Source organism: Alosa sapidissima, chromosome 20 (assembly GCF_018492685.1).
Source record: "Alosa sapidissima isolate fAloSap1 chromosome 20, fAloSap1.pri, whole genome shotgun sequence".
Classification (NCBI taxonomy): domain Eukaryota; kingdom Metazoa; phylum Chordata; class Actinopteri; order Clupeiformes; family Clupeidae; genus Alosa; species Alosa sapidissima.
In genome coordinates this window covers 14,904,295-14,926,331 of record NC_055976.1, presented here as the reverse complement: position 1 = coordinate 14,926,331, position 22,037 = coordinate 14,904,295, and the positions used below count along the sequence as shown (strand labels likewise).

The following is a 22,037-nucleotide window of genomic DNA, read 5'->3' as shown; positions in this document are numbered from 1 at the left end:
CAACACAACAGAGCTGGAAAGAAATAAATTGGGGTAAAAACAGCTGAAGATTGTGAGGATATGGGAAGGAAAGATGCACTTAGTAACGTGATTTTTCATGGACTGGTCAGTCATCTGTACTTCAGATGCTCTCAGGTGCTGAGTGAGAGGGTTAAGAGTGAAAGGTGGACAAATAGAGGGATCAGAGAGAGAGAGAGAGAGAGCACAGACATTTGTATTGCTACTCTGTCACCTTCACACTCTGTTCATGTGTAACCATTTTTTTTTTTTGTCAGAAGCTAATTATTAAGTGTCTCACATCAGAGGCATCTGTGGGCTACACACTAAGGAGGAAGGGATAAAAAGGGGAGGAGAGGATTTGTACTTCATACTGTGGGAAGCATATTTCAGTCTGTCAGAGCCTTCATGTCTCACTGACTCTGGGCCCTGAGGTGGTTTTCCATGTCCGCTGCAGTGCCATTATAGTCCCACTGTAGCGTACATGCGTGTGTATGTGTGTGTGTGTGTGTGTGTGTGTGTGTGTGTGTAGTGGAGCTGCGTTTGGAGGTTATGAGCTACACACTTCCCACTCAAGAATGAAGGGGGTAGGGGTGGGGTAGGGGTAGGTGGGAGGACAGCTAGAGAAAGAGTCCATTGAATTGATTCAGTCAGTCCTTTGTGGGTCAGAAAACCCTTGCATAATTTGCTTGCCAGAGGCAGGACATCCCACGTAACGGCATGTTAAAAAAAAAAAAATCCTCTTATCACAATGAATGGTTATCACAAAGATTATGAAGATAAAGATGTCAAATTATGTGCTATAGTGAAACATTTGAGATGTCACCCCATGACGTTGAGTTATTTAATCTCCTTTTAGGTGTAGTTAGATTATTTAGATTTTTGTTATTTTTTCAAGTATAAAAAAATATAACTGTACCTTTAATGACAATGCCATCAATCAAAATTCTAATATAAAGCTGTAGCTGTTGTACAACCTTGTCAGAAATCCTATACGTCCTAATCCTATCCTATACCTTTAATCTATACTGTCAATCTTATACATCATAAAAACAGGGTCACTAGCAATGAATGTGGTGAGCATTTTTGGGTTGGAAGCAAGGAGTTAAACTCAACCAAAGCAGCAGACAAAAATCAAACAAGCAAAATAATGCCGAGAAACAGCAGCAACAGTGCAGCAGCAAGGCCAAGGTCCTTAATTGAAGTGTACACTGCCTACGGTGCATTGCTCAAAAACTGATGACGATGTGACCAAAATATGTATGAACCCATCCCCCCCCCCCCCCCCCCCCCAGTGCCCAGAGGCCAAATGGAGACAACAGCCTGGGCTTGGAGAGCTTTCTGGATTCCATAAACACTTATTAAAACATATGGTGCTTTTAGGTAATCAGCCAAAATTCCCGCAGCTTCCATTTCCATCTTCCTTTTACCTTGCTCTAGATATTAAAGTGGCAGAAGACCTATTTGGGGAAAAAAAATATGTAGATTATTACTATTTCAGGTTGATTTACTTAATTACTTAATAAAATTGACTGTGATTAAACCAAGCGAGTTATGGTGAAAATGTCAAAAATCATTAAATAAAGGTTAATGTCTAAGCCTACATCAACCTGTCCTGTGTGGTTTTATAACCAGATTTGAACATGCTGTACCATAACTCTCATCTCTCTGATTCTCCATGTACGACCCCCGTAGCTCCACCAATGAATGTATACCAATGTGATGTGCATCACATATTTATGTTTACAATGCTGTCTTTGATTAGAAAATAATACAAAAAATAAGCAATGAAACAAACACCTGTGAATGTACTTGATGAAGACTATTTGATTTTCTATAGAATATAGTGTATAGACCCTGCACATTCATACACATAAATATTGAACACAACATTCAGACAGAACACAGGATAACAACCTTTTATCCAGATTTGTCCAATATTGTTTATCTTTGAAGGAATACAATTTAGGGCATAGTGTTTAATTTTTGTTTACTTTTAATATTTTATGATTACATATATCCTTGAGAAGAGTGACAGAAAACAATGGTCCAACCTCAGCAACCTTAACAGTGTTCAAAAACAAATTGGAGAATTTTGTTCAGAAAACCTTTAATAGTAGAATTAGAATTAGCATTAATGACATAGTTCAATAAATATTTTGTTTATATACAGATACAGCAGAAATTATACATTCCTTTTTTCATCAAATTGCTCACATTTCTGTACAAGCCAAAAATATCTGCCATTGTATTTATATCCATGCAAAATATTCAGTGTTTTAGATTTAGAAATAAAAAATAAACAGGATTTTGCTGAACTTTTTGCCTGCCTTGAAGTGCACTCTTGGAATATGAGAATTAGCAAATTAAGATGTGCACTTGGTGCCAACCCACACAAAATAAGCATGTAAACCAAAATTAAGGCCATACCAACTTGTGCAAAAATAAAACTTTCCCTTTGAATCACTCACAGATGTTCAAGAATGACCATGCCTTTCATTGAGTTCACTCACAATTGCTTAGATAGCTCATAAGAAAAACAACAGAAATGATGCCGTAAAAATAGAAAAACAAATCATGCCTAATAAATTCATTATTTAAAGAACTGGTGCAGACATTTAATTGACAATTAGAAGTATTTATGATGCCTCCAAAATTTAGCCTCCAAAATTGCATATGATACAGTTCCTCTGATCTCAATCCAGCATTGGGTTGCTATAGAAACAATGAACTTGAGTAGTCTTTAAAAACTTTAAGCATTGGGGACAAGAAGAGTTGAACCAGTGTTGCCATGGTAATCCAGTGGGCATTCTAGCAGGCCGATCATGTCACTTGTGACAAGCAGTACTTATCAGTAAAGCAGTGGTGTACGGAGCTCTGTCACTCAGGAGCTCTTTCGCACAGCGTCCGCCTTGCTGTTCAAGAATATAACCTTTGTTTGTCTTGGACCCTCTAAACTCTGATGAGATGTTCTTTTTCTCAAGCATCTCCTTTTCAAAACAGAAACAACATAGCCTGTTGTACCTTAGATGAACAGAACAGTTCATCATAGGGATGAAATAAAATCAGGTGGATGTAGCGATGAAACATTTAACTGTTGAATTCCATCCGTACCTCAAAACACTAATGCATTCAATGTTTACAAAATCCTGGGACCCTCAGTATTGCTACATGTTAGACTAACACAGCTCCCGTATACTAATGCTACCCTGATAATTAAGTACTTTTAGTGATGTGACAATATTCAAACTGAATTTGGGTAAATGTAGCTTTCCTGCCTCTTTCAACTTAGTCTGAGCTATAATCCCAATGCTTTATACATGTTAATATACTGAGCAGAAGAAGGCTCAGTGAAAGGGTTGGGATTATTATGAGATGTATAATGCCAGTATAAAACAGCCCTTCAAATTTTATATCATGTTATTGGACATAACTTAGTTACAATTACTTCATGATATCTTTACGTTTGCCAGTGATCATCATGTTGAAAATATTTAAAGTGTATGTCGAAAGAGGAGTATCATTGAAGGTCTATTTTTAGAAGGGAGTTAAGATCATTTTGTTGCTATGTATTCTCCATCCACTTTTTTCCAACAAATGGAACAAAATGAAAGTACGTTTTTTTTCTGTGTTTGGATGGAATACAGAAATGTATGGACACAACTGTGAAGTAAGCAAAGCTTAAGAAATTAAACATATTGAGCATACTGTAGTTAAAAAGGATCTCCCATCAAGGCAATGAAAATAGCAAAGTAATTCTTTGGTTTTGAAAATAAACCAACCGGGCAACAAAGCATAAGTAAAACTGGCAAGTAATGATATTGCACTAAAATGATTCTAAGTATGCCAACATGCTACAGATGCTACCTGAAATATTTAATGCAATGCCAAAAGAAAATCAATCTTCAAGAAGATCAACAAGATCTTCTTAAAATGAAACAGGAGAACTTGAAGAGAAAAATAGACACTCAAATAAATAAATAAATAAATAAATAAATAAATAAATAAATAAATTTTGAATGTCAGCTGAGACACTGCCTTTTTTAATTTTAGCTGAATACATTATAAAATTAATTTAGCGCTATAAGGAGTGCATGTTTCCAACATTTTTTCTCTTTAAGTAAACAACCTGTAACAATGTAACAATCCATGCACAAGGTGGTTGGGTCAGATTTTGAATTCAACCTACATAGACTGCTGTAAAAGTAAATAATAAATAGAACAAAAAATATATTGTCCATGCATAGTTCAACTGAGGTGTCTTTGACGTCTGATAATAAATGCTACTCTTAGAGGACCAGATGAGTTGGCATAATTACGTATGTGAGGCATAACACCAAACCTTAAAAGGCCTCCTTGCTCCTATATTTTCAGATATAAGAACTCTGATGTTTTGGATTAAAACTTGATGGCACATCAATCCATAAAACCCCATTTGGGATTATCGGCATGGTAAAGCTGAAAATAATTGCATATATAATATATTATTTGCATAGAGAAGCCTGGTGAAAAACAATTACATAAATGAAAGCAATGGATTCTCTACATACACTGTAAGATGAGAGTTCTTCTATGTCATTGGTTGAATACTTTGTGTTGATTGATTAGACTGTTTAAATTGGTATACATCTGGCTGTAATCAATGCACTTTTATATTCCTTATAGAGAAATGCATTTCTGAAGACTACTGTTTTCAAACACTGGCTCAGTTGCTCTGTCATCAAGTTTTAAAAAAAAAAATGACATTGACAGGTTCTTGTCAGGGTACTGTACATTAATGTAATGTATTCAATGACAGTGGGGTTAAATAAAGGATGGAACTCGACCTTTTAGAAAGATCACTTGCTTCTCGGCCTCCCTTTTTCTGTTCCTCCAGAGAATGACAGGCTCTCAAAATGTTTACGTGAGCAGCACACGAAAGGTCGCCAGCGGAGCGTATGGCAGAACCGCCGGGGTGCAACAAGTTATTTTAATATTCCCCTCAGGATTGTAATCAATGATTTGATATTAATTTCACCATACGTATATATGTTTTTCGTCCTTTTTTTTTCTTTTTTTTTTTTGTAAATACGAAATCCGTCAAAAAATAGGCATATGAACAAATCAATATAACAGTGAAAGGAATGTGGTGTGAGGAGTGTACTTTTTTTCTCTTCGGTCAACTCCAAGAAGTTGAGAAAAAAAAAGTATTACAGCAACATGATGTTTACTTGGCACATAAATCAATACTAATATGTCATCGAGCAGAAACATAAAGGAAAGGTAAAGGAACACAGCTTGTATAAACAGTATTCTTATCCACTTGCACGTGTCATGTTCCCGTCATTTATATAGAAGTGGAGTCAACCTCATGGCATCCAAGATTCAGGGAAAGCTTTGACAAGTGCTTGCAATACACATATTGTAGCGCAGTGAGCAGTAGGAGGACCCAGTGGTCCTTGCATCGTATCTTTTATGGAAGCACCAGACTGCCTTAGAACTTTCAAAACCCCTCGAATTCCAGCGACCTTTCCTGGAAGAAATGAGTTTTTTCTTGTCTTTTTAAAGATAGATATGTGATATATTACAGTGCTGTAGGATTCCCCCTCCCATCGTTATAATGCAGAGTATGTCTTCCAGTTGCAAAAAATACTGTCTCACGTGAACATCATATTCCTTAGAGGAGATATTCAGCGGTCAATTAGTTCAGATGGTCTCTGTATTTGCAAAAGTCTGTTTACTCAGTCATTTTGTATTTTCTTTTCTTTATTTATTTTTTTTCAGTAAATATATTGCCACATTCATGATATCATGCATTTGACTGCATTGCTATTGCACAGGTCCAGTTATTCAGAAGAGGGGGGGGGCGGTGGGGGTTTAGGATTAGATTTAAAAAAAGAAGAAGAAAGGGGGAGAAAGGGAAGTACCTCTGCTGAAAGGGCCACCATCGAAAGCCAGTGGTGCTGTAGAGAAAGAGGAAGAGCAGGAAAGATGGGAGTGGTGTGGAGTGTGATGGAGTGCGTTGGCCATGTTTTTCTTCTTCTTCTTCTTCTTCTCCTTCGTTGTCGTCTTCATCATTCTCCATCTCTTATCTCTTCTCACCCTCTTCTCACTGCCCATATATGCTTACTGCTTATGGACATCCTCAATGCGGATGATCTTGTAGGTGATCCAGTAGAAAATGTTAAAAATGAGGAAGACCATGGGGAAGGCCACACGTGACACCGTGTCGATTCGTTTGGCTCGGCCGATGAAGAGTTTGCGCATCTCCTCCACGGTCTTCTCGGGCGGGTTGTTGGAGGCCGGCGCGTTGTTGTTGTTACCCTTGATGGCTATGCCGTCTTTGGCCTGCAGACAGGTGGGCCCCATGCCGTAGGCAGCGAAGCTGAAGCGTCCCTCACCTGCCTCGTCCTCCTGCAAAGACAGCACAGGCCACAACCAGTCAGTCTGTAAGCAGCCTACACAGTCAGACTAGCATTTGTGGGATTTTTCAGATCTCTGTTAATGACCAAAACAAGATTAACATTTAGTACAGTAGTCCTCCTAACAAGGTGGAATTATAGCCATACTCTGTCTTATTTCTATGGACCCATTAACCCATTGACACTTCTGACTTGACATTGACTCAGGTTTCTGATGATAGTTGTTGTACACGGAGTAACTAGTATCTCTCGGAATCTACCTAGTTTCCTATTAATATGTTGCAGTAGATTTACATATCTGAATCTACTATCAGCTGAAGTCGTATAAACAAAGCAACAAAGAGGCTGAAGGACAATCTACTGTCCTACAACAGAACTGCAGACCTGTCTAGTCTGACTATCTGAAAAGCATTCTCTATTCACAGCCTTCCCCTGCAGCCTAGGTAGGGGGGGCTCTAATTCACAGTCTGTATCCTATCAGGGGCAGATCCAGGCCAGACCACTTTGCCTCCTGGGAAGTGAGCCCAAGCGGACCGCCTGTTCGAGTGACAGACCCCCTTTAAACAAACGCTAATGTGTTATTAACATTCAAGCTGTTCGTTCACCTTTTGCTCACCTGCCCACAGCATCCAATGCAATCCCTGGGAATTGCCGCTAAATGTCTACACAGTTTTGCAGCCTTCTCCTCGCTCTCTCCACCTTCAATACCCTGGTTAAGTCTGGAGCAATCAGCCCCCCCCCCACCCAATTCTCTACCTGTTTCTGCCTCCAGGGACAGAGAACAGCACCGCCCAATACCCCTTTCATTTGTGAGAGTCCCCTTCTGTACAATTTTGAACCAGTCGGCCCCCGCAAAACAATTTCCGTGAGAGCCTCCTGCCCCGGCCTCGGCCTTGTCGAGACACAGCGACCAAATGGAGAGTCTGAAGTTATTACTGAGCTCTAACTGCACCCATTTCTAACATTCTTTCACCACCATCACCTTCTCGTTTACCTCCACTGCTATTACCTTAATTGCAACTGCAGTGCTGATGTACTGGATTGGACTTGGCTTGGACACACACACACACCTTTATGCTCACCGTTATAAGATAAAAAAAAATCAAATCTGCTGACCCTCGTCAACCTACTCCTCCCACCCTTCCTCAAATATCCATTCCCAGAATCCAACCGGATTGATCTATTGACCGCATAAACTAAGCCGTATGTCTTTGTATGGATTACACGTGTTTGTATGAATTTATTATTGACCCCCTCCCCCCCCAAGGTGTGATGCACAGTCAAATGCTGAGGTCAGTGTGCTTCATCCGCGGCTGTTTTAATGAAGTGACCTTGTTGCCTTGAACAGAGCCCAGCTTTCTGAGATTCAGCAGATGCTATATTCGATTTCCCATCTTAATGTCAAACCTAAATGGGCCAAACTGAAAGCCGCAGTTAATTACATTTCAGTGGCGATGGAGATTTTGCTTTAATTATGGCTTCCACTGCCATCAACCCCCCTCCAACCTCCCCGACTCATCCACCCCACCCTTCGCCCATGAAAATGGAATTGGAACAGGGATCTTTATCTTCTCTTACTGCTGGCCTTAAAAATTTAAGGTGCAAACATTTAACATGACCCGTCCACTGTAGCAAATGAAAATGGCTAGAGGGTGGGAGAGAGAGAGAGAGAGAGAGAGAGAGAGAGAGAGAGAGAGAGAGAGAGAGAGAGAGAGAGAGAGACAGCTTTGATTCTGGAGGATCGGCCATTTTACTTTGCAAGGGATCCATTTTTAGACACTTTGTCCTCTTTCTGTCCTTGTCTTTGTGCCATCCCATTTATAACTGTTAATGTGTGTGGAAAGCTGAATGGAGGAACATACAAGGATGGGATAGGGAAAAGGGGGTGGAGAGATGTATGCACGTGTGGCTATTGTGTTAAGAGAGAGAGAGAGAGAGAGAGAGTGTGTGTGTGTGTGTGTGTGTGTGTGTGTGTGTGTGTGTGTGTGTGTGTGTGTGAGAGAGAGAGAGAGAGAGAGAGAGAGAGAGAGAGAGAGAGAGAGAGAGAGAGAGAGAGAGAGAGAGAGAATGATAAGTGGGCGGAGAGCTCATCTTGTGTCTTGTGTTTTTTTTTCTCCTGTGTCTCTGCATGTAGTTGTATGATGCCGTGCCGGGCACTACGACCTTTCGTCGTCCTACAGTGAAACGGACGAGCTCTGCGTGTGTGTGTGTGCGCTCGTGTGTGTATTAAAGATGCTCCACTTTATTCGCGGTGGGGTGAGATTAATGTGGCGTTGCGGCGACGTGAGCAGAAGTGCTAAAGAGGTGCTGAGCTGCGGTGTCGCGTCCTCCCTGCATCTCTCTCTCACACACACACACACACACTCTCTCTCACCGCCTGATTCATTACCAGCCTCCCTAATTAAAAACCCTACTCTAATGCAGCCCTGCATGCGTGTGTGTGTGAGACAAATGTCTATGTGTGTGTGTGTGTGTGTGTATTTGTGTGTGTGCTATGTGTATGTGGGAGGAACCATTCGCGCACAAATGGTGGTCTTACATTTGTGTGCAAATGATGAAAAATGGTTTGTGGAACCATGTCACGGTATGTGTGCGAGAAAAAGTGAAGCATGAACTTCACATGCACAACTACCACTGTGCATGTGAATGAGCAAATGAAGCCTCAATGTAAATATGTGTGTATTCGTCTATTACGGTGTAGATATGTCCACTCATTTCCGTGTGTGTGTGTGTGTGCGTGTGTGTGTGATTTGGGTGGTGAAGGAGGTAATGTAGGGGATGGACATCAGGATGCAGCACACTCCTGCATTTGCAAGTCAGAGAGGTGATGTCTCACACGACAGTCTGGACCTCTGAACGGCCTCATCCATCACGTCACTCCCTCCTGATTGATGCATTTATATCTCTTACTTTAGCCATATGATATGATTAATGTCTCTGACTAGGAGACATCCTAATGCAGGTCAGATTGGGGCATTTTACATTCAAACAACATCTTCAGATGCATTACAGTTTTGTTTTTTTGTATTGTGTGCATATGTTTTTGTTTTTCATGTTTTGAATTTGTTTGCCCTGTAAGTCTGGGTGCATGTCATATTTAAAATATCTCCTTGATGTTGCTGTTATGTGAGGACTGTGCCTTAATCAGTGTTCTGTTATCACTGTTTTTTTTTCACTGTGAAATTGAATCAGCTAGGGGTGATGAGACTGTACGGTGATAAAAGGAGGTAAGGAGAGGAGAAAAACAAAATATCAAAGTATATTTGGTAATGTACAACACGGTCTATTAAAATCTTAGAGCTCAGAAAGAACATGGATTAAAAGCAAACACCACCGCCTCATGTGCAACCATGTAATCATAATGAAATCTGACAGTCACACAGATATCTACACACTACCCCCCCCCCCACACACACACACATCATTGTCATGCTCTGCCAAGTCCACACGAGCATGTACACATATCTGCATCTGCGATCGGTAAAAGCGAACTAGGTGACCTGACAAAACAAAGGCAGGAATACAACACTGACAAAGCTCCCCATATACCCCTTCCCTGCATCGCTTTTAAAACATTACGCTGCTCGATCCCGTCTCGCTGCACACAAGAGCCCACGGTGCAACTTAGTTATCGCTCTCCGAGCTTATTTACATTGATAATCCTCAACGCTTATCTCCTCTGCTTACATAGAGCCAGTCCACTTCTGGAGCTGGAGGGCAGGTAGAGGAGATGGACAGAGAGAGAAAGCAAGAGAGAGAGAGAGAGAGAGAGAGAGAGATAGACAGAGAGAGAGAGAGTCAGGGAGACGGACAAGGGAAGCGACGACACTGTCCCTGGTGACTGGCTCTCCTTAAGCACTGATCATCCGTCATGAACTGATTACTGCGGATCAATCAGAGGCTCCCTAATAAGCTCTTGTCACTGGCTGCGAGATGGCGGCTGGCTGGCCGGCCGGGTGCAGGGAGAGATGTGACAGGACTGGAGGGGCCACTCTTGTCTTGCTCGTCCCCCACCAGCCTACTCCTGGGTTATCAGAGCCTGGCGTGGCGTTACAGCAGAAGTGGTGTAGCTACGGCGATAGCAGCACGGCACAGCACAGCTGCAGCCTCAGTCCCACGGTGTGTCTAAAACAAGCCTTCCCCTTCCAGCAGTCACCGTGACCCCCAGTACAGAGGCAATTAAAGCCCAGGACATTAACATTAGTAGACATTAGCTAGAGAGAGGGAGAGAGAGAGGGAGTCAGGGAGAGGGAATGATAGAGTTAGAGAGAGAAACAGACAGAGAAAGAGATAATCTGAGAAAGAAAGGGAGTAAGGGGGAAATAATTGGTTTGATTCTATTTTTTCTGTCACTTACATTGTCATTTTGGATTGCCATTTTTGTCAAATGCAAGGTTTATTATTTCAGCAGATTATGTGTGGGGTCTTTTGAGGTCCATTTTGGCTGTGCTGTAGTTCACATTTGGGCGTATCAGTGTCAACTGCAACACATTATCCCACATTGAGTTACTTTGGACAAATTCACATTACAGTAATTAGCCAGCAAAGAAATGTAAGATTTTGTTACATTATCATGACTGTTAACATCTTGACTGATTCCAGACTGTTTGGCTAAAGATAGTGCTGCATAGCTTTGTTCCCTACAGGCTTTATTCCCTTTTTTCATGTCACATCTTTCTCTTCACCTCTCTCTCTCTCTCTCTCTACCCACTCTTCTGTCACTGCCCATCTTAATAAATCTCCCTCACTACCTCTCTCTCCTTTTCCTCTGTCTTCCTCTCTCTTTCTTTTTCTCTCTCTTTCTCTTGCCATCTACCTCTCTTCTTTCCCTTGCAGTCTTTCTCTCTTTTCTCCTCCTGTCTAATTATCTCTCTCTCTCTCTCTCGTTCTCTTTGCAGTCACTCCCCGGCCGTCCCCTTTGCCTTGCCCTCCGTGTTCCCACTAGCGCCAGTAGGGGGAATCCTTTGTCTGCTGCCCAGGAGCTGGAGTCCTCTGAGGGGGGAGCTGGCTGATGCAGACGGGTGGTCAGGGGCGGTCGGTCGATGGCCACGGCAGCGCCAGTGCTAGTGCTCGGGGTTTGTTTTATTGTGTGGTGCAGGGACGTGACAGCTCTCCGCTGCAGCATTTGGGCTGAATGATAGCCCCTCAGAGCCGTAATGGAGGACTGTACCACTGACTGATAGCCCGGGAGAGCCGTAATGGAGGACTGTACCACTGCTGTGAATCACAAGGGCCTGTGAGGCTCATTACTGAGCTGTAGCACTGCGACTGTGAGCATGGGTGAGGAATCCAGTGGTTGGTACGACACTTCTGGGGTTAAGCTATGTGTCGTTTGTTACAGATAACCAGGAATATTTCCCATAAATTTTTCCCTTCATGAGTGTATGTGTGTCTGTGTGTGTGTGTGTGTTTTGTAGGATGAAGGTGATAACTGAAAAGAAGCCTGGCAGCATGTTGAGATTTCAGCATGAGTGGTCAGTAAGTCAAAAAGAGAACACCACACACACACACACACACTCACATACACACAGGAATATGTACACACACACTTCCCCTTGCATGCACACACACACACACACGCACGCTCACTAACACACAGACGTACAAACACAAACAAATACACACACACACACACACACATAAACACAAAAATATGTACACACACTTCCCCTCGCATGCATGCACACACACACACACACACACACACTGACACACACCACACACAGATGCACAAACAAATACACACTCAAACACACAAAACCAAAGGCTGAACATGACAGGAATGCCAACGCTGCATGACTCTCTCTCTCTCTCGCTCATTTGTTCCCTAAGGAGATTGTTGTTATTCCCCCATCTCTCTCTCTCTCTCTCTCCCTGACAAAAAAGGATTAGTCTGCATTTCTGCACAAAAGAGAGAAAAAAAAATGCAGACTAATATTTAATCATATCTCATTCATACGACATCATTTGGAATCTCTGAAACGCTGGAGGGGAGATCAGGTCACGGCCTACAAACACGAAGGGATTTGAGCCTCCGCTTCCCGGCTTCTAAACCACATGGCACTATGGCTGCTGGAGCTGGTGTATATGTGTGGGCATCCCATAGCCATGACTTACCTGGAGACCGAAAGCACTAGGGACTAATCTAGCCACATCAACCACACCTGTTACACATTCCCCTCAGGGGTAGATGGGGGAAGTAGAGAGGATAATCGGATTTCAGATTTAGAGTTGAGTTTTTTTTTTTTTTTTTTTTTTGTTTCTTTTTACTCTTCAAATTGCATAGAGAATGTACATACTCAGTCTGCATCCCAGCACGTCTCAAGGGGAGTTTGCATGTGGGGCAATTTAACTGAAATGATGGACAAAGTGCAAAGTCTGGGCAAAAAGCAAAGATGAACTAAAGCTAATTTAATAACTTGGCTATAATTGCTAATTTAATAATTTAATACTGGTAGTTTGAGCAAGACCCTAAGTGCAAACATGGGTAGGTAAGTGCAGTGTTCCCACATACCACACGATAGCTTTAGTTCATGCCCGAGACACTTTGCTGGTGTCTCCATTTTACACTCTTCCACCTTTGCACATCATTTAAACTAGGACCCCTAAAGTGTTTACCAATGTCAAGCAGCTCTACCCTGTCCGTTTCTCTTTTAGACATGCAATGACTTCATATCTAGTATCTCCATTTATTACAGTGCTCTGATTCTTTGCTTGTTCTCAGTCAATGCTATGGCAGGTCCACTTATGGATGAGCTCTTACTATCCCTTCAGGGTGGCTGTTGCCTCCCCGTTTGGTGATATGACTCACAATTGATTTGAAACTCGCTGGACCTATAACAGTCATTGATTTGACACTTAGGGACCCTTTGGGAATGTTACAGCCCCAGCAAGCCTGTAAACAGAGAGTTACTGAGGTAGGAAAGGGGGTGGGGGGGGGGGGGGGGGGGTGTCGGAAGAGCAGGGTCAAGATCAAAGTTCAAATACAATCCGTGAGAACTGATGATGGCTCTCTGCATTCCCCAGCCCCTGAAAAAAAAAACCTTTAGATTATTAACACAACGTTTCGACCAGAGGTCTTCGTCAGGTATCAAAAGAGAGAACTCTTCCATTTAATTTTGTTTTTGTATTGACCAATAATAATAATTAAATGGAAGAGTTCTCTCTTTTGATACCTGACGAAGACCTCTGGTCGAAACGTTGTGTTAATAAACCACTCTGGGAGCTTATAGAAACAGTGTGCGGGTATCTTTTTATTTTTCAAGAGTTCTCTCTTGACCATCAGACGCTCTATAGGCCTGATTAAGCGACAGGGCTTCAGACGAGACCTTCCTCCAAGCTGGCCCCAGTGCTGAAATATTCACTCCCTGTGTGTTTAGCAACCACTAAACGTAAACACAGGAACATGAAAGCCCACTGAGTTTTTCACTCCACTGAATATTTAACCTTGTTGAATATTTAAGAGTATCTCTGGGCTTACATGATGTCTGGGGAATGAAAGAGAGAGAGAGAGAGAGAGAGATTAGGGAGAGAGGTGTTTGACTGAGGCATGGAGTTTGTGTATGTGCGTGCGAGTATGTTTGCATGAGAGGAAGAGGGAGTGTGTGTGTGTGTACGTTTGTGTCTTGCTTGCGTGTGAGGCGCTGGTTCACCTTGAGGTGTCTTCTCCTTCTCTGGAAGCGGAGCAGCTCCTTGTGCTGTCGGGCGATGAAGTTGACGGCGGCGTACTCGAGCAGGGCCGAGAACACGAACAGCAGACATACGGCCATCCAGATGTCGATAGCCTTCACATAGGACACCTGCGGGATGGGGTGGCGTGTGTGTAGGAGAGTGGGCGAAGTTGTGGTGGGGGGGTAAAGGTGAAGATGGGCAGATGGAAGGATTGATGGATTGATGGGTAGGTAGGAAGGATGGAGGGGAGATCAACAGGGTTGGCACAGGGGGTAGAGAGACAAACAAGATGGCGGACACGGGCCGAACGTGCCAGCTCCATCAGCTGAATCACCCACGTGTCTGCTCAACCTCAGCTCAAACTGATGAGTCATGTCCAGAGAAGAGCTCAGAAGAAAAAAAGAAGTGAAGAAGAGGAAGAAGAAGAAGAAAAAGAAAAAGGAGGAGGAGAGGAGGAAAAGAAGAAAAAAGAAAAGAAAAGCAAAAAAAAAAGTTTTCTAGATGGGATTATGGCAGACCGGAATCCATCATGATCCATAACGCCCCAGAGGTGTTTTCTCCATACAGCTGGCAAGGTATGAAGCCAGACTACAGCACTTAACTCAGTACAGAACATCAAAAGGTTTCTGAATAAGTCACATCTATTTTAATATTTAAAGTACAACTGTCTCTGAGTACCTCCTGCTAGGCCCTCAGTATTTTTTCTGTAAAACAAGAGCTAAATTACCCAGATATCTCATTGACTTTCCGCACATGGTTGCCTGGACAGGACGACATACTCAGAAGGTCTTCACATGACGGACACAACAAAATGGCATTTGTTTTGGACTTGGCTGGTCTGTCAAACTGGAGGACACTCACGCTGAATTACAAATCATTGACCAAAAAGTGGCCTGAATGCGGGTGAAGTGGCATTTCAAAAGGCATGGTTCGGTTCAGGAGGCGCTGTGAGTGGAGATGATGCAAGTCAAGCATTCGGAATCAACACATTTCTCAGCTAGACCACCTACGCCTTGGAGAGGAAGTCCCCGGAGAAGTGTTACATGTAACAGCAACTTGACATATGAATGCTTACATCATATTTTCCTATTACATAACAAAGATACAAATTTCAGACGAATTGGTGAAATTATCATAGCTATTACCTATAAATCACTGATTAACATTATTAATATGTCAATCATTTTATAGTCATAATAAATTACTTAACTTATCTATCACGTGAATGCAGTAGATATATCATAACTATCCCGCCGTGAACTTGTACAGCCGATCAGTCATTATAAATTATATAATCTAAGAAATTGATTTAGTATAGCATGTGAAGGCTATAGCTATACCATGTATATCCTTAAGTGAACCTGGAAATACAGAGGGCATGGACTATGCTATATATATATATATAAAAAAATATTATTAAAAATATTGTTTGCGTGATGCCCCGTGTGCAGTGGGCACGGACAGAGAGCCGCTAATGAATGCAGAAGTGTCAGCATAGGGTCTGAATCACCATCCGCCCTGACACCAAAACGTCCCCCACACCACACACACACACACTGGTGCAGTCAGCCGCACATGTGCGTGAGTGTGTGTGTGTGTGTGTGTGTATGTGAGAGAGAGAGCACCTTCATTCAGCCGAGTTGCGCAATCATCATTGTGACAGCCGAACGGCAGAGGACTCACAGTTCAGTGGCTTCATTTTCAAACCACATGAATCACCTAATGTCAACAAACAAAAATATATAAATAATAATAATAGTAATAATAATAATAAATAAAAACAAGGCAGTGAGTCTCCCCTGGACGTAATTACACTTTTCCAGCCACTCACGCAATCACTCCACTTAATCCTCTGTTCCACAGAGAGGCAGAGAGAGAGAGAGAGAGAGAGAGAGAGAGAGAGAGAGAGAGAGAGAGAGAGACAGAGAGAGAGAGAGAGAGAGAGAGATGTTTCGTGTCCAGAGTGAGAAGTGCTACTGTGTATTCACCTTCAGGACATGTTATCCACATCAAACAGAGACCTATAATGATTGAAGATGGAATGAAAAGTTATTTTCGTTTCCTCTCCCGTGTGCTCATCCGAGCCACATGAATTAGACAGTTGTCATTTGTCCCCACCACGAATGATTTTTGTCATACTTTTTTTTCTTTAACTATTCCTTGAACTGTAACAATAGGGTACTATTTGTCCTCAAAGCCTGAGCACACAGCATAAAAGAAAGATTTATCAGCAATCAATAGACAGTTGAAAAGCAATCAGTCATGATTCATAGAAGAGAGCCATTGTGTAACAATCGATATGCACCAAATCAATTTTGCATTAACTGACATGCAAAATTAATCACATTTAGGGATTGCTTCAAATGGGAGCCAATCCATGTTAGACTTTGATGGGATCAGAGTCTGACCGTTGTTCTTATTCATCACTGATGTCCCTAACACCGTCCACTCCACTGCGTTTCTGTGTGTTTTGTGCTGACCACTGATTATGAAGTAATATAGGACCTCCTGCGGGTTAACCATCCAATTGTTATTGCATAAGCTTTGAGCATTGATTGGAGGCTTTATTGATGGAAGGTGGGACAGAGGTGGCCATTGTTCTTTGTTTCCTTAGAAGAGTAATTTGTTGCATGTCTGTTAGCTCGATTAAGAGCAACTAGTGCTGCTAGCATCCTTTTTATGGGTAACTGCAGATCCTCTCACCAGTCAATAACAATGGAGGAAGCCATAAATAGGAGCTAATTAATATGAAATGGTTTGAACTCTGGTACCGAGGCATGACTGTCCAGCTTTCTCTTTCTTATTTGGGTCAGTTCTGGTGGATAGTCATGCATATGCATAATGAGGGTTTCAATTAATCAATAGATACTTTAGATTATCTGATTATGTGTCTCACTGAATTATCTAAAATAAACAAAAGAGTAAAATAAACATAACACTTCATGAGAAATTGTAATTTGTAAAAATCTGCATCAACAATGGCTTGTTTTATGGCGTACTCTGCAATTCAAAAAAGTTTAATCTTTTAATCTGTGAACATTAAAAGTACACTATGCACGTTTAGGTATAGCTACTGTAGAGCTCCCTCTAGAGTTGCAATATATTTATTTTTTTTACTCTGCTGTTGCAAATAGCAAACTTCTTGTGACTCACCCCCCCCAAAAAAATACTTTTGTTGTGGAGGTGAAGGATCTAAAGATCTAAAAAGATCTTTAAAAAAAAAACAAAAAAAAAAAACTCTCCAAAGAGCTATATCTATTGACAAGGTAATGTTTCAAGGTAATGCATAGCTATGCTAGGCTAATTATCTATTACAACTTCGTTTACCATCAACTTGGCTTCGTAAAGATTATATTAAGGTGAAAATCTTGTATAGTGTACCTTTAAAGAATAATCACTAAACAGGAACATATGCTTGAGATGTCAAGCTCATGTCAACATCGGATGTTGACACACACTTTACATCTGGTTGGGGATATCCAACAAATCTCCTAGCACATAACTTGAAAACGTAGTTTATGGATATGTTTTACTCTGATGATATGGAAAAAAAATGCTGCACCAGCAGTTTACTCTAGTACTCTACTGAGAGTGTTGAGAAAGCTACATGAAAACCAACATGAAACATTCAACCTGTGAGATAAATGAACAATTATTAAACTCAATAAATATTTGATCATCAATTATAAGTGAATTTATCAAAATATTCAATATTACCGACGACCTCTGACGTCCTCAGTTAAGTCTTCCATTATTCCAACACACATAGAATCATACCCTTTTCCAATGAGATTTAATAAGGTCAGTGATGACCATAGGCAGGATAATGATTCATTGTTCCACCCAGGCTACTGCCTTTGCTTCTGGCCAGGAAGGGCATGCAGTCCCAATGTTAGAGGTGGAAATGGCAAACAGATGCTCGGTGAATGGCCACAGCCACATCCAAGGCACCAGGTAGGCCTACCACCAGGTCAATGTACCGGCTTAGTCTGTACCGCCTGGATGCTCTTCATGTCATATTAAGGTTTCAGTTTTTTTTAGTGCAAGGTCTAGTGTTGATATGATTGGGGGTCATTGTCACATTGAAAGGTTTGCTGTTGTGGCAGCCAGGTGTTTGGCTGACATGTCCTTGTGCTTAGCGGAGTTAATGATGCTATTGATCTTAACAAGATCTCCGGGGACCATACCAGCAAACAGCCTCGTAACACCAGTGATCCAGTACCACATCAACCAGTTAGATCCACGGCTCATTTGTGCATCCCTATGTTAGACACACACACACACACACACACACACATACACACACACACACACACACGCCAGTGTGCATAGTCCATCCAGACATTGCCAAAGTTACTTGGCAAACTCTAGGGGTGACAATTAGTTTTTGTCCTCAGTAAAGTGGCACTTTTGGCAACCCTTCCCAACAGCAGATTGCTATTGAAGAGTAGCCCCCAATGACGAAGGCAACCTATGCAGAGCGTAATCTGTAAAAAACATTTGCTGACCCTCCTTGGATCCTGCATTCAAAAGGCACCTTCTGGATACATGTTGATTTACAACTCCCAGCCAACTCATTTTAAGCACATTTATGAATATTCAGCTATAGAAATTTTAGTCTGTCCACATTTGCACCCGCTTTGATATGCAAAATAGAATGGAAACTCCCAATATCAAGCGATAAGCTGTGAACAGCTGTGGGTTGTCAGGACAATGTTAAGAGAAACAATGAATGCAATCTCAGCAAATGTGCAAACCCTTTCTATCAACTTCAGTTACACTATTTCCTTCGTTAATCAGTTTTAAATCGACTTCTAAGAATTTGGAGCGTTCCACTCTGGACTGTTTGAATGGTCAAAAATGCATCAGAATGTTGGATGGAAACTCAACTACTTCCAATCCTTACTGTATGTCCAGACATCCTGGACGACATTTAGATGTTTGACCTCAGACATCACAGAAATCCTTCCACCAGTTCACCATCTACCTTCAACCACCTCACCTTCACCACACCACGCAATGCCACCTCCCCCAAGCCAACGGGGCAGCGTTCGCTTCGGACTCACCTTGGGCAGGGAGGCGCGGGAACCGGAACTCTGCGTGGTCATGGTCAGCACCGTGGTGATGCCAAGGCCCACTCGAGCAGGCGCGGCGTCCATGTTGATCCAGAAGGACACCCATGATAAAATGACAATCAGAAGACTGGGGATGTACATCTGAATGAGGTAATAACCCATCTGCCTCTCCAGATGGAATCGGGCCTCAATGCAGGTGAACTTTCCTATAGTGCAGAACACACAAGCATGCTTTCACTATCAACGGGGACGGGCTGGGGGTGTGAGAGATCAAATGTGCAGGGGTTTCTGTATCCGCCGGTTTGTTGGGCTGCCAATACAGAAACCACTCATGATCGCGGTCAGAATTGGGGTTTTTTGGTTTTGTTTTTTGTATGTTTTTTTGAAGGTGGGGTTAGGGGAAGTAATATATTAAACGCACACATACAAACACACACACGTACATACGCACACAAAAAGACACAGAGGAGAACACAAAAACACAATGGGTAATTTGGGAGGAAGGAGAATGTTCTATTGCCATTGATTTATACAGAGAAACACACTCCAGGGCAGTCCAGGTGCTGTTCATCTATATAAAAATCAGAATCAGACTTTCTCGCTGAGGCAAAAAAAAAAGACACCCAGTAATTCTCCTCTGTGGGGTTCTGTACCTCAGAGAGCTGAGAGAGAAAGGCAACAATTTTCCCCAGATAATCGTGTTTGCTGATCGAAAACAACCATCTGAATAACAAGTGATAATACACCGTGGTGACACTGCATTGCACCAGCACAATAATTAAAATGACAACTAGGAGCCGGGGAATCGCAACAGGGGATGGGGACAATAAAAAGAAGGTTTGGTGAAAAGATAAGGGGAGGCGAGGAGTTGGTGGGGGCCATTTGTTGTTTTGGTTGGGACTTTTGGGGGTGGGGGGGGGGGGGGTGAGAGGGAGGTAGAGAGGGGGGGGGGGGTAGGTTTGGAGACGGGAAGAGTAAGGTAAACATCGGGGGACGCTGAAGTGCAAGGCAGCGATGCCGAGGAATGTTCTCTGCAAATCACAATAGACGGCTTCTAATAAATCTGAGGAGAAGACGGGAGGAGGAAGGAGAAGGAGGAGGACAACAATAAAAAAATAAATAGAAGAAGAGAAGGACATTTGAAATCCCCCCTCCCGTTTCTTTTTTTTTTTTTTTTACTACTTGGCTGGGGAACGGCGGAGCACGTACACACAGTGCGGTATGGCTGGGCGGTAATGGGGGCTGGTTGTGAAGAAACGGCGGTAGTCCTTTGAGGAAGACATGATCTCCAGGAAGGAAGGAAGGAAGGTAGGGAGGGAAGGAGAGGGGACGGCCAGGGGGGTCCACTCGGGGCCCCTTCGCTGAGTCTGTGCCATCCCCCCCCTCTCCCCGAAAAAAGAGAACCAAAAAAAAAAAGGAAAAAAGAATGATGACACTGATGACGAGCAGAGACAGCATACTGCAGCAGTCACTGCACTCTGACCACAAGCTCGTTATGTGGCTCAGTGCGTGCCAGGTTTGAACCTGCCCTTTATGTGCCTTATCCGGGAGTGTCGTGCATCTGTGGGTGTGTGTGTGTGTCGTTCGAGAGAGTACGTGTGGTTTTTGTGTGTATCCGTACGCCTGCAAAGTTTTCCCAGTCTCAGACAAACTAATCTTCATCGTTAATGCCACAGTTAAATCCATGCGACGGTGAGAGTTGAATGCCCGAAGGTGTGGTGCGATACGCGTTTGTGCCAGACGAGACACTATTCTCTGAGAACTATGTGTCAAACTCGCCTAAATTGCTGGGATTTATTTTGGAATGGAGAAAGCGCAGAGCAGATACTGTATTTCAATAGACGGTTTCTAAAAAAGAAATTGAAATGGATTCAGACAGTCGCAATGTGACAGCACACTGTCAAGAGAATTTCTGAAATAAATTGTATTCTCTCAGAGCCATGCTGGCTCTTGTACATCTAAATGGTTAATGCAGCTGATCATGACTGGGATTGTGATATTTTTTCTAACATTTAAGAGCTCCTGTTTTGAACAAGACTTTATTTAGTATTTCCTATGTAACATTTTTTCTCTTTCAATGGTATTGTTTTCCATCTGCTCTAATTTAGTGCTATTTTGGTAAACTAAGAAAGCCTTCAGTAGCCTTCAAGCCCTTTTGCCATTTATTACTTGTGTAATATCACACACTGGCTGAGTTGACTGGACAGATGGTTTTTCAGCTGCACTGAGGAGACCATGAAGAATGAGTGGAGAATGATTATGATCTACATCTCTCTGTGTTTAACCAATCCATGGGCTTTTTTTTTTTTTTTGCTTTTGCAACAGTGCATCTCAGAAATCGAGAGACTGCGTGCTTCTTCTGCCTTTGCGTGTGTGCGTGCGTGCATGGGTGTGAGCGTGAGTGAGTGTGTGTGTGTGTGTGAGGGTATGCTACTCTGCACTCGGTCGGCAAGACAAAAATAGAAAGAGAGAGAGAGAGATAGAGAGCCTCACATGCAAAATAGTCTCCAAAAAGAAAGAACCAGCGTACGTATGGCGGGGAAGGAGCAAACCTGTATTGTAGTGCTTGGTGCAGTACCGCAAGTCTTTCTCCTCTTTCAGTATAAATTGAGGTAATGTCAGGCCGTCAGCCACCTGTACGGCTCCTTTCTCGTCCCACTCAAATATGAGGTCATTCATTGTATATCCAACTAGAGAAGAGAGTTTTTAAATGCACAGAGAGGATAGTCGTGGTTAATGCAACAAGGATAAATTTCACAGATTGAAAAAGGAAAAAAAAGAATTTTTCTGCAGGCTGGCTAGCTGGCAACAGCAGAGTGATATTTCTTGATGCCTTGCCTCTGAGTATATAAATACTATGTAACAAACCCACTTGCTCGCTCAGAATTACTGA

The 22,037-nt window shown here is 42.3% G+C and overlaps 1 protein-coding gene across 3 annotated transcripts in view; it reads right to left on the bottom strand.

Annotated features, from left to right (window-relative positions):
- Positions 1-3,081: 3,081 nt before the first annotated feature.
- The window catches only part of glra1 (glycine receptor, alpha 1), a 43,808-nt gene continuing 24,852 nt past the window's right edge, over positions 3,082-22,037 (bottom strand). For all 3 annotated transcript variants that reach the window (XM_042074813.1, XM_042074814.1, XM_042074815.1), the window contains 4 exons: positions 21,697-21,834; positions 19,136-19,350; positions 14,051-14,197; positions 3,082-6,390 (listed from right to left, as the gene is read on the bottom strand). In XM_042074813.1, the coding sequence (XP_041930747.1) occupies positions 6,103-6,390; positions 14,051-14,197; positions 19,136-19,350; positions 21,697-21,834 (788 nt within the window). In that variant the 3' untranslated portion in view covers positions 3,082-6,102. The remainder of the gene's footprint in view (positions 6,391-14,050; positions 14,198-19,135; positions 19,351-21,696; positions 21,835-22,037) is intronic.